This window comes from Oryza glaberrima, chromosome 12 (genome assembly GCF_000147395.1).
Source record: "Oryza glaberrima chromosome 12, OglaRS2, whole genome shotgun sequence".
NCBI lineage: Eukaryota > Viridiplantae > Streptophyta > Magnoliopsida > Poales > Poaceae > Oryza > Oryza glaberrima.
Window position 1 is genome coordinate 8292558 of NC_068337.1, and position 18554 is coordinate 8311111.

Below are 18554 nucleotides of genomic sequence, written 5' to 3' on the forward strand. Positions count from 1 at the left end.
CTACTGGCAACGACCGAAGGAGGTGTGCCGAACTGAAGACGTACTGCGAAAAGACGTTTTCGAGTGGCTATAGCATATTGAGTCTATGTACTGATTTCTGACACTGGCTTATGGGGCTAAGGGTTGTTGAGTCGGGTGTGTGGTGTATAAATCGCCAGCCTGTAGGCATATCGAAAAAGAGAGAGGAAAAATACTACCCGTGCTCTGCTTCTCTCTTTCTTTCTCTTGCTGTGTTTTCTTCTTCCTCCCTACTACTCGGTTTCTGTCAGATCTCCGGCGAGCATCGAGGAGGTAGAGGCCGCCCCCGACGCCAACGGCGGCGGCGAGGAAGCCAATCGGCCCCGCGTGGAAGGCGACGGCGAAGGTGGATCTCCTCATCCCCCCCGCCTCCCTCCTTCCCCGCGTGTTTTGCGCATAGGGTTTTCCGTCTCACGGGATGATGCTTGTGTGTTTTCTAATTCATTCGGTGCTTGAATAATCCGCGAAGGGTTTATAGTCCGTTTCATCTGATTGTGTTCTCTCTTTGAATCAGGTGTCGTGCAGAGCAACGAGTCCTCCGCGAAGGTCGATGAGCCGGTAGCTACAGAGAACAGTGACGCTGCTCCTGCTGAGGCATCTGTAGATGCTGTGAACGGCAAGATTCCTCCTACCGAGGTTACTTCTTATGCTGTAATGGCCGATGCTTACATCAACTTAGGCTTGATCGTGGTCATAAATGTTCATGTAGTTGATTCCCCAACATCCTCTGGAAGGTGTTACATTGACAGAAAGAACTGTACGTATTACTGGGAATAAGAAGCAGATAGAAGCGGCAAAAGATATTATTAAGCAAGCTATGAGTCAGGTAATGTGATTCTGTGTTTTGCTTTTAACTGTTCCTTCATGCTGTAAATAACTAGTGATATTAGATGATGCTGTGATCACACAATGATTGTACAATTCAATCATGCTGTGAAGAACTGGGTGATGCAATATGATGATGAGATGCTAAATTTGTACTTTATGCATTTCCATTCTAGTCATGCTGTGATTATTTTTTCGTTGAAAGTGAATTTCTGTTACTTGCTCTGGAATCATGGTGTGTATTATCGAACCTATTGTCTCTAGCATGACCTTACCATCTTCGTATGATATGATTGGTATAATTCAATATGTTTTTCTGTGCTCCCTGATAATAGAGGTCTTAGAAATATAGAAGGTGTTTTTTGGTTCTTGTTGAGTAAACCTGTGATTTCTTTCAATCAGCTTAATTAAATTTGTGTCCTCTTATGGTTTGTGTTGATGTCATTTTATTGATACCTTCTAGAACTGGTTCCAGCATTTGTTCATTTCATTTTTAATAGTTTCCATAAACTTGAAATGAATTTCTTTTACACAAAAATGCTTCAATGCAAATGCATTTTGTTGACTGAAACACAATTTTACTGCGTCAAGGGAGTGCTGGTTTTTTCCTCGCTTATTACATCTTAAGTGTATAAACTAATGTCTCTTCTACAATGGGCCTTGTATGAAGTATCGATCTTGAAATATAGCAGTGCCTAATTGGACTGGAAGGTAAGTTCTTCTTAATTGGTGATAAGTTTTAGTGTCTTTTTTGCCAAGTCAATGAGATGCCACATCCTCGAGAGTATCATGTACTTATTAATACTTAATTTATACATAATAATCTGTTTATAATCTTTCATGAGTTATAATCTCCTCGTGGTCAATTATTTTTTTGTGGTAATATTTGTCATCTTCCACATAATTCAGTATCTTGCCTTGCTTCCTTTTCAATGGTGAAATTTATTCCATGTCCATGAATTTTAAGGTTTTTGCGTTATCTTAAATTACAAATGATGCATGTTTAGTTTCCCATGAAAATGTTGTTCATTCATGGATTAACAATATGGAACATGGTGTGCATGATCATATATGTCAACTATGAATGAAGTTAGAATAAATGATTTGACTCTGCAATGGATATCTTTTGAGGATCTGGGAGATATGTTCACGTTGACATAAAAAGATATTCTAGTTTCGGTGGCTTGATAGTTCTTCATAGTTCGTCTAGAAGCAGAACTTACCTTCGTGTATGATAGTGTGGTTGGAATTCAGTACTTCATCATTAAAACTTTGGTGCTGTCACATGATCAATGAACAATTACTGTGGTACTAGTATCAATCTTTAGTCGGTTAGTCTTTTGAGTTTTGGTAACTGCTTACTGCTAGATTAGATCTTATTATGTTTCCTATATAAGAAGTCAGAACTGACTCACCAGGTTCCTCTCGCTTCCAGTTTCCATGATTTATTTTGTTTGAAGGTGCCAATTTGGAGTTGGATGAAGGGAGTAGGTCTGATGCTTGAAGGGAGTAGGTTTGAAGCTGAACCCTAAGATAAAACCGACCTCCCCAGATGTAATAAGTAATTAGCATAATATATTTGCATTAACCTAGTCGAATTTATGAATTGCTTGTGAACTACTACAAGAGTATAAAAATTAGCAGCGCGAATGAAATATGACCATGTATGTGCCTATAATCGCCATGGTGATTAAGGAGTAATAAAACATTCAAGCCATCCATGGGCGATAGTCTACTACTGTTGTACACAACCGCATCAGTAATCAAATTATAGATCAGATTGCTGCTACAGATGCAATCGAGCATCTTAAAACAACCTAAATGGATCAATCGATACGACCGAATCGAATAAAGAAAATCAGCGGCTAATTTGCGGATGGTTGATTGGGCTTTGATCCGTGAGCCAACGAGGCAGAGTGCAAAAAAAAAAAACAGGAATCGAACGCGGGAGTGAACGGCGAGGTAGGGGAAGGAGGAGGAAGCAGCGAACTAACCTGGTGAGCGGATGCAAGCAGGGATGACGACGAGGAGGAAGTCAAGTAAAGTATGACAAGCATCCAAAGCGTTTTGACTGGATATATTTTTGACAAGCAACCAAACCTAACTGACATGAATCCCACGGGTAGGGTAAATCTCAAAAATATATTCAATCCAAACGTTTTGGTTGCTTGTCATACTTCACTTGACTTCCTCCTCGTCGTCACTGCTGCTTGCATCCTCTGACTCTGAGACCGCGTGGAGATGCCTCCCGCCGACTCCGACCAGTTTAGTTCGCCGCTTCCTCCTCCTTCCCCTACCTCGTCGTTCACTCCTGCATTCGATTCCTGGTTTTTTTGCGCTTTGCCTCGTTGGCTCACGGATCGGAGCCCAATCAACCATCCGCGAATTAGGCGCTACTTTTCCTCATTCGATTCGGTCGTATCAATTGATCCATTTAGGTTGTTTTAAGATGCTCGATTGCGTCTGTAGCAGCAATCTGATCTCTAATTTGATTGTTGATGCGGCTGTGTACAACTGTAGTAGACAATTGCCTATGGATGGCGTGAATGTTTTATTATTCTTTAATCACCATGGCGATTGTAGTCACATACATGGTCATATTTCGTTCACTCTACTAATTTTTATATTATACTCTTGTAGTAGTTCACAGGCAATTCAGAAATTCGACTAGGTTACTGCAAACAGATTATGCTAATTACTTATCCAGTGTTACCGGGACACTGACACGGGTGTCGGAGTCCGACTCGGCAAGCTAAGAAAAAATAGGATTCGGGGACTCGCTCCATAAATATGATTTTTAGTGAAAATATTATATATATATCATCAAATAAAACATACTCTTAGTCAGTAAAACACTAAAACATATGGTGTCACACATTATTCTGCACAGAAGATCCTATCTTCTTTATTAGTTAGGACACACTGACAGCCAAAATAAGTGAATTTCATGTGTAGAGGATCCCTTGTGCAGTTGTGCACAAAAAAACGCACTGCTATCCTGCCATCCACATGCCACTACCAATACTACTCATGAGTACTACTAGTTGTCTCTGGAGTACTACTAGTATGCCTGTGCATTGCAAACGCACGCACGCAGCTACTTTTCCCACCGAGCTCTCCCATCCCATTCTCTCTCTCTCTTCTGCCTTCTTTTTCCCATCCTCTCCCACAGGTCTGCCAGACAACCACCGGCACTGCTCGCCTATGGCAGCTGAGAGAGACACCGCTAGTAGTGTCTGATGCGTGTCGAACCGTGTCAGACACGAGCTGACACGGGGATGCGTGTCGACATGGAAAATTTTTTTGGACTCGCGTGTCCCGGTAACACTGGTTACATCTGGGGAGGTCGGTTTTATCTTAGGATTCAACTTCAAACCATTCTGCCATAGAATTCCTACAAATAAAAAAAAAATAGCAGTCTTGTGTTTGACCCAGATTGTTTCTGTATCCTCTGTTCGTCTCAACTGGCCTCAAGAACACAACTATTTTAAGGAATATATAAGCAGAATGGAGAGTTTAAACTCCATTCTAATTTTGTTCGGTTTTGTCTGTTGTGCGTGTTATTAGGCATTTAATTTTCCTATTTCATGTTTTTTTTGCCAAACGGCCAAATGGCCACACTCTGGCATTCGATGTAACAATTTATCATATTGGGAACTATTGTTACAATCTGTATCTTCTTCATGTGCTGTCTACCACAAGTCTTATCTGTAAGATGTCATATTTTTTATGATTGGTTCTACCTGTTACTGAGAATATCTTCTACTATTTCTCTTTTTGCCAGGTTTTGGTAGAAGCAAATGGTGTAACACGGACATTGGTTTTGAATAGGCCAAAGCAGTTGAATGCCCTCTCCTCTGAAATGGTATGACTTCTAAAGACAAAAACATGACAATGATTCAATAAGTAATGGGGCATATATGGTATTAGTGGCTATATATAGGGTGCAGGAACACTGATTTGAGAATTTTTTTTTTGCTTTCATTTTCTAGATAACGTGTTTTTTGAGGTGCTTCACTGCTTATGAGGAAGATGATGGAGTTAAACTATTGATTGTGAAGGTAACGATCATGTTTGAGTCCTACAATAATGAAATATCTAATGTGGTCCATATTTGAACAATGTATTTAGAGGCTTATCTTTTTTTAAAAAATGAATAACGAGGTAGTAGCTAACATCAAACATGAATTGCCTGATTAAATTTCCAAAATCATGAATTCAAAGTTTCATCCGCTTATTGAAGTTTGTACAACCAAGTTGTAGTAACGTAAAACAACAATGCTGCCCGTGCCTTTTGTTGCATGCTAACTGTCCTTTTGCCATTTGTAAATGTAATTGATTTTCGCCGGGATGAAATGTAATTGATTTTCTGTTGCTGATATATGAGTCTTGACTTATTGGGATAATTCCATCTTTAGTACCTCCTGCTGTTACCTTTACTGCTGCTGTTTGTGCTCAGCTTGATTTTTATAACTCCTTGCCATTCTTGTCATCACTTGTTTTTTCCTTTGTCAGGGAAAAGGAAGAGCATTTTGTGCAGGTGGAGATGTTGCTGCAGTTGTCCGGTCTATAAATAATGGTAAACAACACATATGATGCATCCTTGAGACTATGATGTCAAATATCTTGAGCTGGTTTATTTTTGGCTTTTAGCTGTTTTGCTTTGACTTCCTTTGCCTTTCCATATGCTATATGCTAATTCACTGTTAACATGCAACATATAGAGAATTTTCTTCTTGACATCTAATTAGTTTTACTATGCATTTCTTATATCAGATAGCTGGAAATATGGTGCTCATTTTTTCCGAAATGAATTTCTGTTAAACTATATCATTGCAACATATAGCAAACCTCAGGTAAGCTGTCGCTATGGCTTTGAAACTGCTTGTCCACATAATTGTTGTCATTATTGCTCAATTCTTACCACTGAATGCTACAACACTCTTATCTAGGTTTCGCTTCTAACTGGAATTGTCATGGGTGGAGGTGCTGGTGTTTCTATACATGGAAGGTTCCGAGTTGTCACAGATAGCACGGTATATATTACGGAACAAACTCTATATGAATCATTTCAAAAAGGATGTAGCTGGTGTGCATAAAAAGCTTGTTTGATTCTTTTCATGGGATAAACAGCTTACCAGAATATGCCTAGAGATTGACTCTGTATTTTTACTACTATTTATACAGGTTTTTGCTATGCCAGAAACAGCGTTGGGTCTCTTTCCAGATATTGGGGCCTCATATTTTCTATCTCGACTTCCTGGGTTCTATGGTGAACTTTTTTCCTATCTCATATCTCCTTTATTCAATTGAACTTTCACACATGATCATATGAATTCTCATTGCAATGTCTAAAACTGATTATGAATACTGGAAACCCATGTGCAGTTATGCATCCTTGTGTGCTTATTTTTTAGGGAAAATCCAACCTCAAATCTTGCAAATTTTGGATCACTGGATGTGCTTCACGATTCGTGCTCTTCTTCTCCAACTCCAGCGACCACCTCTTCTTCTCCGGCGCCAGCGCCGGCGAACCCAAACTCCGGCAGAGGGCCGACGAATTAGGGTCCGGGGTGCGGTGGGGGTGGGAGGGGGGGAGGGGGAGGGGAGAAGAGGAGGAAGAGTTCGCCGGCTTTAGAGGGATGGCCGTGGGAGGCGGTAGCCCGGCGGTGGGCGGCGGATCGGGCGGGCGGCGAGGTGGCGGCGGCGCCGCCGAAGCCGCGGGGTCGGAAGCTCGCGGTGGGCCGGTGTAGGAGACGGGGGCAAAGCGGAAGATATGTCAGGAGGAGGCGGCCGGTGGTGGCGCCCTGCAGCCAGAGACGGGGACGACGGCTGCCATCGGCTTGAGGGAAGAAGAGGACAGGGAGGGGAGGGGGAGGGGGAGGGGGAGGGGGAGGGGAGGGCGCCGGCCGGGGGGACCTCGCCTGCGCCGTTGACTCCCTTCGGCCAGCCGGCGAGGCAGGCGGCGGCGGCGGATTAGGTGGTGGCGAGATGGGCGCGCGAGGGGAGCGGCGGCGGCGGAATGCGCGAGGGGGAGAGGAACGGGAGAAAAAAGGTTAGGGTTAAGGCTGTGCACGAATCTCAAAGCATATCCAATGGTCCAAAATTTGAAAGATTGGAGGTGGGATATTCTGTCAACAGATGTATAGACAGTCCCTATTTTTTATTTAGGATGATCATACTATTACATGATTTTAAAATTTGTGGGTGTGGAAATATATATGGCCACTCTGTTTCTCCCATCATCTTAATAAATTTTGGCCAAACCTCCATCATGATCTGGTAAAAACAAGAAATGTATGTGGCCAGATTTTTTATTGCCTGTCCACAGGATTCATCTGTTGAATTTTAATATAATGGTGAATTTGTTATAGTTACACCATACAAAGTTATAATTTGATGGGAAACTATCATTGGAGATCGTTTTCACTGATTTGTTGTTATGTCTTTCTCAGGAGAGTATGTTGGTATTACTGGTGTAAGGTTGGATGCTGCTGAAATGCTTGCTTGTGGCCTAGCAACTCATTTTGTATCTTCAGATGTAGGTCTGCCAGTGGCTTTTGAATTTTATGTTCAGTGTGGGACCACATATTTGTTCGTTTTATGTTTGGAAGTCAACTGTTATAACATGTCCTACACACTTGACTTGTTCCAAGTGTGATTATAGATAACCCGAGTATTGCTGGTTTTCTAATTCCTACTAGTGCACTCACTCTTGCAGAGGCTGTCTTTGCTAGAAGAATCACTTAAAAAGGTTGATACATCTGATCCATTTGCTATATGTGGAATTATCGATCAATATTCGCAACAACCATCTCTGAAAGAAAAAAGCGCTCTGAATAGGTAAGCGTGCAATTGTCCAGACATTACCATTTCATGCACGTCAAGCTTATTCTACTTCCTTTGTGTACCCTGTAAAAATGACGTATCCTGGACAGGTGGGATATTCTGGTTCACACCAAGTAATCTTGTCGTATAAATCCTTTTTGGCATGTTAAATTTAGATTGATTAATCTACAGTTTTTAAGTTACTAGTAGCTACAGATGTTAGAATTTCAATGGTTACTCTCATTGAGAAGAGGATGGCACTCGGGATGGGGCAATTTTCTGGTTTTCTTCATTCACAAAACACAAAAGCCATACCTACCCGAGGGAGGTTGGATACATATATATAGCCATAGCTGGCTGCTAGCCTATTGCTGCACCCTCCTAGTCTAAAATTCGAAATTTGAATGGGATGCTGTCCTAGAGGGCATCCAAACTGAATAAAGCATAAAGGAGGCATAAAGGAGATGCTAACCGCTGCTGTCCTACTAACCGCAGCTGTCCTAGCAACTGAAAAATATGCTAAAGGGTAGACGCTGTCCTGAAAAAGGTGAAACTACCCAAAAGCAAAAAGAAGAATCACGACCAAGGACCACACCAAGGACCACAAAGACTTATCCAACATTCTCCCCCTAAGTCTTGTGCGTCGTCTTGTGGGGAAGTTGGGCCATCCCGATCCTGGAGCAGAGCTCGAGGAACTTGATCCTCCCAAGAGGCTTGGTGAGCAAGTCCGCAAGCTGGTCCTTGGTGTTGATGTAGCTCGCCTTGATGCTCCCTTCCTCCAAGTAGCTTCGGATGAAGTGGTACCTCACCCGGATGTGCTTGCTCCGTTCGTGAAAAACGGGGTTCTTTGCCAGGGCCAGAGCGGACTTGCTATCCACCCTGAGCTCCACCGTTCCAGTGTCTTTGCCGAGGAGATCACTAAGCAGTCGAGCAAGCCAGAGCGCCTGGGTCGAAGCGGCGGAGGCCGCCATGTACTCGGCCTCGCAGCTGGACAGGGCCACCACCTGCTGCTTGACCGACTGCCAGCTAACGAGGCACTTGCCGAGGAAGAAGAGAATCCCGCTCGTGCTCTTGCTGGTGTCGATGTCGCCGGTGTAGTCGCTGTCGCTGTACCCGACGAAGTGTGCCTTGCCAAGACACCTCGGGTAGTAGAGACCGTAGTCGAGAGTCCCCGCAACGTAGCGGATGATCCTCTTCACAGCCTGCTGGTGCTCCGTCGTCGGTCGCTGTATGAACCGACTGACGTAGCCGACGGAGAAGGCCAAGCGGAGAAATGTAAGGAATTGGAATGGGGGAGATGTAGGAAAGCAACAGCATGCACTTCCCACATCTTGTGTCTTCTTTCAATAGATGGATGGGCTTCAACTTATCAAAAAGCTTGGTAATGGTTGTCTGGCCTGGCTTTAAATAAGCCGTTCCCTATGCCCTAACGGCCTAACCTGTTACCTGTGTGTTTTCTATATTCTCCTCATCTTTATTGTCAGTGGCTTCCCTAGGCCACAACCTCGTTACGTTCAGATCATTTGAACTCATTTTTGGGTATTGCTTTTCTTAATCTTGTTTGAAGGCCAAAAAGGCAATTGTCAGTGCATTGTAACTTGGAAGGACTTATTATAGTTTATCAGGAGATTCCATTTGTTCCTCTTTCATTTCAAGGTTTTGTTTTCTCATTTCATTCTCAGGTCAACTTTTATTGCCTAATCCATATCTGCTACTTCCGTCATATGATTGCAGGCTAGAAATCATCAACAAATGCTTTTCCAAAAAAACAGTAGAAGAAATCATAGCCTCTCTTGTGAGTTATGCTAAGTCCTCATTTGCTTTCTATGGACTCTCCAGTTCTGTTGTGCTAAATTTGATGTGTATCATGTTAGGAACAAGAGGCTCCAAATGTTGCTGATGAATGGATTGCTTCTGCAATCCAGTCCATGAGGAAGGCTTCTCCTACTAGTATGAAAATATCCTTGAGATCGGTATCCTCTCAAACATTTCCAAAGCATATGTCTTTATGTTACTCAAGTCATTCTATCTTGGTGCCTTCTGATGCAAATTATTGTAGTGTAAGGCACTACTATTTATTTAGACCCATCAATCCTTTATATGGTTTCATATGACCAGTATTTATATTGCTCAAGCGCATACTTCAGATAGCTTTATGAACTGAACCCTACTCTTTTGTCTTGGCAGTTGGCACAACAGATCAGCCCTATAGCCAAAAAAACAAACCTTCTAGGATTATAGCTTTTGCATAGTCAAATTGCATGTATGGGCATACCAGTTCTAAAAGCTTTGTAAATGTCTTTGAAACTAGTCGTTGGAGGGAAGACAAGGCTCGTTCACTCCACAGAAGAGTACATGTGCTAGAAAAGGCAGCCAGCTTAAAAACACCAACTACTTTCTTAAGCCTTATTTAGTTTGGTTGCCTACGCTTGATCTCTGGCGTGCTATGGCAACACCCCCTGCTTGCTTCTTTCTGTTCGACTTGGAGCTTGCAGCCTCTCTACCCTTGCTTATGACCTATTCTTAATAGAACCGATCTGATTTTCACTACAAGAGGAATTCCGTGCTTCTGCCGGATCCTCCCTATCTCCTGATCAAGCTTGTGTAGGTAAATACTCCCTCCGTTTTTTAATAGATGACGCTGTTGACTTTTAAACACATGTTTGATCATTCGTCTTATTTAAAAATTTTATACAAATGTATAAGATACAAATCATGCTTAAAGTACGTTGAGTGATAAAACAACTCATAACAAAATAAATTATAATTACGAATGGTCAAACGTCTGACAAAAAGTCAACGGCGTCATCTATTGAAAAACATAATGTAGTACTCCCTCCGTCCCATAATATAGGGGATTTTTGAGTTTTTGCTTGTAACGTTTGACTACTCGTCTTATTCAATTTTTTTTAAAAAAATTATTATTTATATTTGTGACTTACTTTATTATCCACAGTACTTTAAGCGCAACTTTTCATTTTTGATATTTGCAAAAAAAATTTGAATAAGACGAGTGGTCAAACGTTGCAAGTAAAAACTCAAAAGCCCTTATATTGTGGGACGGAGGGAGTATTGTTTAGTAGGGCCTATAGTAGTACACTGTTTGGGACAGAGTTAGTGCCCTTCTCACAACATCCCGTCCGGCGGAAACTGTGGAGGGGGTGGCTAGCGCGCGCGTGGGCACTAGGAAAGTTGCTGGCTAGCACTCCCCCCTTCCCTTTAGTCTTAACTACCTATATTAGTTAATATACTTAACACTAATGATAGTAATTAGGAAAGATTTGGGAGATTTTTTTACTAATAGATTAAAAAAATTTTACGCCATATATCCCACTTGGACAAATTAGAAGCAATTTTCTCTTATCCTCATTTGTTCCTTCCTTTAGATAAATACTCAAAATCCCCTTACAATAATGCAATTTCGAAGGGACCTTTTCCCTCGTGTTGAGAAAACTTTTCTTCTTCCAACTCTTCTTCATTCAATTCATTTCAAAAAATTCAATTGGTACTCAAAATACTTCCATTGGTATAAGTTAGATTTGAAATCTTTTGATTTAAGTTTTAAATTTTAAAATCAAAATTTAAAAACTTTCAACTCATATTTGAAAACTTTCAACTTGAGATTTGAAAACTTTCAACTCAGATTCGAAACTTTCAACTCGAGAATCGAGATTCGAAAACTTTCAAGTCCGGATTTGAAAATTTTGAAAACTTTCAATTTGAGATTTGAAAACTTTCAACTCAAGATTCGAAAACTTTCAAGTGCAGATTTGAAAATTTGAAAACTTTCAATTTGAAAACTTTCAAATCGAGATTTGAAAACTTTCATGTCGAGATTTAAAAACTTTCAAGTTCAGATTTGACAATTTTCAACTCCAAATTTAAAAACTTTCAAACTCAAAATATGCTAAAAGATAAAAAAAATCAGAAAAAAGTGAGAAAAAAAGGAAAAAAAAGGGTAAAAAAACGAAAAAAATTATAGCGAAGGCGCGCGCGCCGGCGCAGCGGCGCTGGGCCTTCTGGGCCGGAAATGCGCGCTCGCTACAACTAGCGGAACAAAGCAGTTAGATGGTTCACTTTGTATAACCACTACAATTTTGATAGAAAATAGTGTTATGGTTAGTTTCTAGCCTTTTAAGATCATGTGACCTATCTTTTGGGAGTTCTGGTCTTTTTCACCAGGCCGACAACGAAGGAAGCCCTGACCAATTTTATTAAGATCAAGAGGAGTAAAGTATTGTTTACAACAAACATGGTTGTTTAGGGATCACCCTAACACAGGAACACAACTTAAAAGCTCAGAATTGGCCCTAAGTCCGGGAGAGGCACAGAATTGGTTGCTGCCACAACAGGGCAGCCCTCTATCGGCGCACTTCAGTGATCAACATTCCTCCCAAACATGCATCACGCTAAGTCCATTCTTCTATGATGCAGCAGAATACCTCAGAGGCCGATTTGCTGGCACCATCGAACATCTGAGCGTTCTGTTCTTTCCACATTATCCAAGAGATTAGAATTACTACTGCGTCAAATGGGAGTTCCAATCTCACCATGAGCTTCGAGGTGTCAAACCTCCAGCTATCACTACCTACTAAGGTCTAAAGTGGAGCTTAGTCTCTAAGAAAAGTTTGTTTTACACCTAACATTCAGTAGGGAAGGTCTTTGTTTTACTGTAGTATATGTAGTTCGCGAGACGCTAGCCATCTGTGCCCCCATTATGTTCTTAGCTTGTTGTATTTACTGTGAGTTCAGATAAGAGAAGGGCGAACACAAACTGTTGGTGAATGCTTACGTCGAGAATATAGAATGGTTTGCCATGTGATGCGTGGTGACTTCAGTAGAGACTTCTTTGAGGTAAATATCTATCTACATCTCCCCATGACATGTTCACTTAAGATGAACATACTTTGGACGATTCAATTCCTATTGCAGGGATGCAGGGCTATATTGTTGGATAGAGATCGAAACCCAAAGGTCAGCTTAACATCCTGTTTGTCAGAAAATTCGTTCTTCACATATTGTCTAATCTGGCATGGGCATAGCATTAAATCTAACCCTGACATCTTTGCTAATTGCAGTGGATGCCTCCAAGGTTGGAAGAGGTGCACGACGAGGTGGTCGAAAAATATTTTTCCAAAGTCGATGATCCAGAGTGGGAAGATTTGGACCTACCTCCTAGACGTTCCCATGGAAGGAGGCTTGTTCCCAAGCTTTGATTGAATGAAGCCTCTGGTGAAAAACTGAAGGCTTTGTTGGTGCTTCTTAATAACAAACAGATCGTCCCCAATTTGAGGGATATGTGGAGACAAGCGATGAAGTTTATAATAAAGCTGAAACATAATACTATAGGTTAACAATTTTACTAGTAGCAATTTAGAGAAGTCCATCTCAGTCTCATGCGATGCTTATATTGGTATCGCTATTGTGCTTTTTCAAAGAGTGAAGGTACGCTTCAAGCCAAAGCCCAACTGCATAACGGAGGCCCATATGATACCGCTATCAGGCTATCCTATTAGGCTTTGAAGCTATCTTCTGCTTGTAGATTCTAGGTAATCTTTTATATATTGTATAAAAGAAATTCATAAGTTTGCACTGTGTTGTTTTTTAAGTAAGGCCTCGGAAAGGTAGATCCCTAGTATCGAGTGAGTTTTGTAATGCACTTGAACTGATTGCATTTCGTTGATGAAATGGGAGAGGTCCACGGGGGGCCCTAATGGCGATCGAGCGCCAGGCGATCGGATCCGGCCCCCCTCCCCCTGTACTCCTCCCTCCTCTCCCCTATTCCTCCTCCCCTTATTCTCTTTCTATTACAGTACACCACATAAAATTTTTTGAAAAACAAAAGTTAGAACAATTTATGTATAGAAATACTATATATAAAAAATTTAAATTCAAATTCAAATTTGAATTGGGCATGTAAACTTTTGACTTATAAATTTTGGATCTATAAACTTTAGATGTACATAAATACTATATATATAGAAAATATTTGAATTCAAATTCAAATTTGAATCAGGTATATAAACTTTAGGTCTATAAACTTTATGTGTATAAACTTTAGATGTATAGAAATACTATATATGAAAAATATTTGAATTCAAATTCAAATTTGAATTGGATATTTGAATTCAAATTCAAATTTGAAACGGGTATATAAACTTTTGACTTATAAACTTTAGGTCTATAAATTTTAGGTGTATAAACTTTAGATGTATAGAAATACTATATATATAAAAATATTTGAATTCAAATTCAAATTTGAATCGGATATATAAACTTTTGACTTATAAATTTTTAGTCTCTAAACTTTAGATGTGTAAACTTTAGGTGTATAAATTTACTAAAATAGAAAAATAATGTGGTGATAAAAAAGGAAATAAGGTGGAGAGGTAGAGGGAGGGAGGGGGGGTTGCACAAAACTGTCTAGTAGCATTCCCGAAGGTCCACTCTCTTTGTCTAAAATAAATAAATCTATATTTATACCTAATAAAAAATTTCGTAAGACTTGCGGTAATTTTTCATCTGTCACCTATCGCTCGCGTCAGTACAATCGTGCGCGATGCGGTAATCAGCTTCCCCGTTCAAACAAAATCGAAGACAGAGAGCCGATACCGTGCTTCTTCTTATTGTATTTCTCTGAAAGGCAAGGGGTTTTCTAAATAAAAACATAACAGGCATTTAGGCAGGGTAAGGGTCAGATCAAAATTTTATACATGGACAAGAAGTTTTTTGCAAAATACCTAATATGCGCGTGGCATGCATGCATGGCTAAATCGGAGATGCGCGGGGAGACAAACCGGACACTAGGCAGATCACATGCATGGGGAACAGGGATTTGACCGAAGAAACTGCTCAGTGGCAGTCTATACGCCCAATTGAGGAGCCTCTCCCCGCAGTGTTTTACGTGTCGCACGGAATGAGGAGCAAAAAAAATTCAAAAAACGAGAAAAATGGTACGGTCAGGCTGGTTATTGATTGATGATTTGCACTAGCAGTGAGTGCTACTGCTAGCTCTCTGCAACTGTACTACTGTTTGCCAAAAGGAAAATTTCACATTGAAGGCCCGTTTAAACTCTAGACAAAATTTTTCACCCTATCACATCGAATGTTTGACACATGCATGGAGTATTAAATATAGGGAAAAAAACTAATTGCATATATTACGTGTAAATTGCGATACGAATCTTTTAAGGCTAATTGCTCCATTATCTGATAACGTGGTGCTACAGTAAACATTTGCTAATGACGGATTAATTATGCTTAATAAATTCGTCTCGCAGTTTACAGCCGAAATCTGTAATTTGTTTTGTTATTAGTCTATGTTTAATGCTTTAAATGTATATATCCATATATCCGATGTGACACGGTAAACCTTTTCACCCTGATCTAAAGAAAACCTGATTGATACTCTCACCGACTCACCATCCCATAATATAGTTACTTTACTTTTTTTGCGTTTAGATTTTATCCCGAAATATAACTATATATTATTTAATTTCTTTATTTAGAGTAAATTGCGTTGACAGTACAAGAACTTGGTAGATGGGTGTGATTAGGTGAAAAACATGAAAACCAAGCGTAACGGTACAATAACTTGGCTAGGTGGGTGCGCTCATGGTGCAAAAGTTGCCACGCCATTGTTCCACCTCAGCGAAAGTGCCACATTAGCATTGACCATCTCATTTTACAGAAAAGTTCCTAGTAACTTTTATATTCCAATCACTTCTTTTTCAGATGTATCTGTTTTCCCATTGTTTGGTACTCCCTCCGTTTCACAATGTAAGTCATTCTAGTATTTCCCACATTCATATTGATGTTAATGAATCTTCTAGATATATAGATTAGAAAGATCTAGAGGCCCCGCCGCCGCCCGCCGCGGCATCGACGGAGCAGCCCGAGGCTACTTAGCAGGCGACCTCGACGTCCTACAGGTTCGGCAACACCGGCGGCGCCATGACCAGCGCCGCGTCCACTGCTGGCTCCTTCCTTCCACATTCGCTGGGTGCAGATTGAGTCTCCGACAATATCAAGTCCTTGTTTCGCTCCTCGTCCACAGCCAGCAGCGCCACCTCCGCCAGACACGATGAGTACTAGGAATCCTACCGGACACGACGAGTACACGGGATCCCCACCGGACCTCCTGTCGCGCACGACAAGCAACCAGCAGACGCAGGAGCTATGCCTCAATAAAATCATCAAGCCATAAGGAAGACCATGTGTCAGTGTCGCAATGATCAAACCAGCCACCTTCTCATCCAAATAAATTCTGCTACTGCCAACTCCGGAAAAAAAAACCCCACCATGATGCAGTTCAATTGTGAATTCTTCCTTCTCATGGCCTGCAATACAAAATAATTGGTGATGTGTTATACCCACATAAGGAAAATAATACACTAAGATTATTTGCAGATTATTGAACTAATTATATGCTGCTGATAAGGGTACAAAATACATCTAGCAAGAATTTCTCATTGCCAATATTACTCTTATATTGTATACAGCTACAGGAAACACAATAATTACAGTACTACCAATCTCGTGGCTAGTACCATTAGATCTCTTCATTGCATTGTAATAACAAATAACAGGATATTCAAGTGAAAGACCAAAATAATACAGCCATCGTACAGATCAATGAGACCTTAACTTTGCAATCCCCCATCAATTGAACGAAAAATAGAAATCTACAACCATCAGCAAGTGATTTACCATAACAAGGAGCAGCTGCTCCAAGAATTCGCCGAGTCAGAGCCATCCCAAAGCTTGTGGCAATCATGTCGACAGCAGCAGTTTCTGGACTTGAATTGGTTTGGTTATGGTTTAGGGCTTGAACTAGTGCGGCACACAGAGCCCTCGTCGCCGCCGCGATGTAGTTGCACGGCTTCCCTTGTTGTCGTCATCGTTGCCGCAGCCGCCGCCACCACCATCGTCGCTACGTCGCCGCCGCCGCTGCGTCGCGACCAGCACAACCACCTCTCGATCAGGATCATGTCAAGAAATATAAAAGGATATATTTGTACGTCAACAAATCATATTAGGGGATTTTCTATAAAATGAGATAGATCTTTCGTGTTAAAGCCGATACGGCAATTGTGCTAAGGTGGAATAGTAATGTGGCAATTTTTGTTTACGTGACAACTTTTACACCATGAGCGCACCCATCTAACTAAGTTGTTGTACCACTACGCTCGGTTTTCAAGTTTTTCACCTAATCGCACCCACCTACTAATTTCTTGTACCGTCAACGCAATTTACTCCTTTATTTACTTACTCATCTCAACAAATTATAAATAGTTTCTTATTTAATTTTATTGAAAAAACTTTAGAGGAGACGGGTGAAGTAGTTTTGCAGTACTGCTGTACTAGCAGGAATAGCTAATGCCATATTGGTACCAGTTTTTACGAGACGCAGCACTTGCCAGGAGAAGTGATGATTAATTAGTGCAGTTACTGTGACTAATGGCCGTTCAAGATCGATCCAGTCAATTCATGACAGTAATAATTTAGCTAGGTCCCCCCTCCATGGATACTCAATCGATCGATCACTGCATAAATAAATTAGTAGAGAGAAGATCGGAGCACGTACATAGAAGAGTTTTAACCGGTTAATACTGAGTTTTGTTTGTGTGGTGTTAAAGTGCTAATTAGTCAAAGTCTCGCATGCTTGCCATAATGCATCGATGCATGTGGATTGCGTGTTTGGCCAATCAGGAGCTGCGAATGACGTGGCATTATTATATATATATATATATATATATATATATATATATATATATATATATATATATATATATATATATATATATATATATATATATATATATATATATGTAAAACTACTATATGGCACCTTAAGGTGCTACGTATTAAACAACACCTGATACAGCCTCCATTCCCACTCACCCACGCTCCTATCCTGCTCCCCACCAGGTCCATAGTACGAATTTAAAATTTAACTCACCGACGACCAATCTTGATCTCACCCCTACGCCCCTCCCCCGCTCCTATATCTGAGTAATTTTTTAATTTAATGTTATCCAATGTGTGTCTTTATGATCCAAATTAATTTAATGTTATCCAATGTGTGTCTTTATGATCCAACAGTGTTTGCACCCTGAGCTATTTTTTAACTCAACTATACAATGAATTGTTAAAAACGAAGCCAGTTATTTTTTAACTGTTAGCGAGATAGCCAATGTGTGTTGTAATCCAACGACGTTTGCACGTTGTGTTATTTTTTAACTCGACATACTGACTTTATCTGGTATACATATTACGGATTCGCATCGTAGAAATCATCCACCCACTCTTTCCTCTCCCTTTCCACATTTTATGGATCAGCGACAGCGTATGGTTCCTCGTGGAGAGAAGAGGAATGGCGACGATGGTTAGGGGATGAGGAGCAGTGGTGAGGTGGTTCCGGTGATAGCTTGGCGACAAGGAGGAGCGGCGGCAGCGGCGGTTCAGGGACGAGGAGGAGCGGCGTCGAGGAGGAGTGGCGGTGGCGGTTCTGGGATGAGGAGGAGCAGCGGATCCTGGCGACGCCGAGGTGCGTGGACGGGCGCGGTGGTGGTGGGTGCAGCGTCAACAGGCACGGCGGCGGCGGCGGCGGCGATGGGCGACTGCAGGCGGGAGGCGAGGCGACGGTGGATCCGGCCGCCACTCTGCGCCACGGCGGGATGGATTCGGCGCGACTGCGGGTGCAGCGGCGACGGACGACTACGGGGCGGGAGGCGCGGAGGCGCAGCGACGACAAGCGGGAGGTGAGGCGTTGGCGGATCCGGCCGCCGCTCCGCATCCCACGCGCATGGTTCTTGCTACGGCGGCGCGGATCCGGCGCGGTTGCAGGCGGTGCGGCCGTGGATCCGGCTACGGCGGCGTGC

At 41.6% G+C, this 18554-nt stretch overlaps 1 protein-coding gene across 3 annotated transcripts; it reads left to right on the plus strand.

Moving 5' to 3' along the window:
- The first annotated feature begins 612 nt into the window (after nt 1-612).
- LOC127758040 (3-hydroxyisobutyryl-CoA hydrolase 1-like) lies at nt 613-13309 on the plus strand. Of its 3 annotated transcripts, none has more exons than XM_052283658.1 (15): nt 615-634; nt 728-844; nt 4628-4708; nt 4836-4904; nt 5359-5422; nt 5620-5699; nt 5796-5879; nt 6031-6115; nt 7299-7388; nt 7548-7686; nt 9406-9466; nt 9546-9644; nt 12424-12525; nt 12604-12645; nt 12750-13309. In XM_052283658.1, exons 2-15 carry the CDS (start codon nt 836-838, stop codon nt 12885-12887), a joined length of 1143 nt encoding a protein of 380 aa, XP_052139618.1. In that variant the 5' UTR covers nt 615-634; nt 728-835; the 3' UTR covers nt 12888-13309. The 3 variants fall into 3 exon arrangements, 2 of the variants coding, with proteins under 2 accessions (XP_052139618.1, XP_052139619.1); XM_052283659.1 differs by having other exon boundaries at nt 616-634; nt 7299-7384; nt 7565-7686; XR_008013576.1 differs by lacking the exons at nt 12604-12645; nt 12750-13309 and having other exon boundaries at nt 613-634; nt 7299-7384; nt 7565-7686; nt 9546-12267.
- The last annotated feature ends 5245 nt before the right edge of the window (nt 13310-18554 follow it).

What these genes read in the sequence shown, in the direction of transcription:
- LOC127758040 (XM_052283658.1), top strand. An exon ending in GAGTTGTCACAGATAGCACG is followed by an intron (nt 5,880 to 6,030) that starts GTATATATTACG and finishes CTATTTATACAG; the next exon opens with GTTTTTGCTATGCCAGAAAC. An exon ending in ATAGAGATCGAAACCCAAAG is followed by an intron (nt 12,646 to 12,749) that starts GTCAGCTTAACA and finishes TGCTAATTGCAG; the next exon opens with TGGATGCCTCCAAGGTTGGA.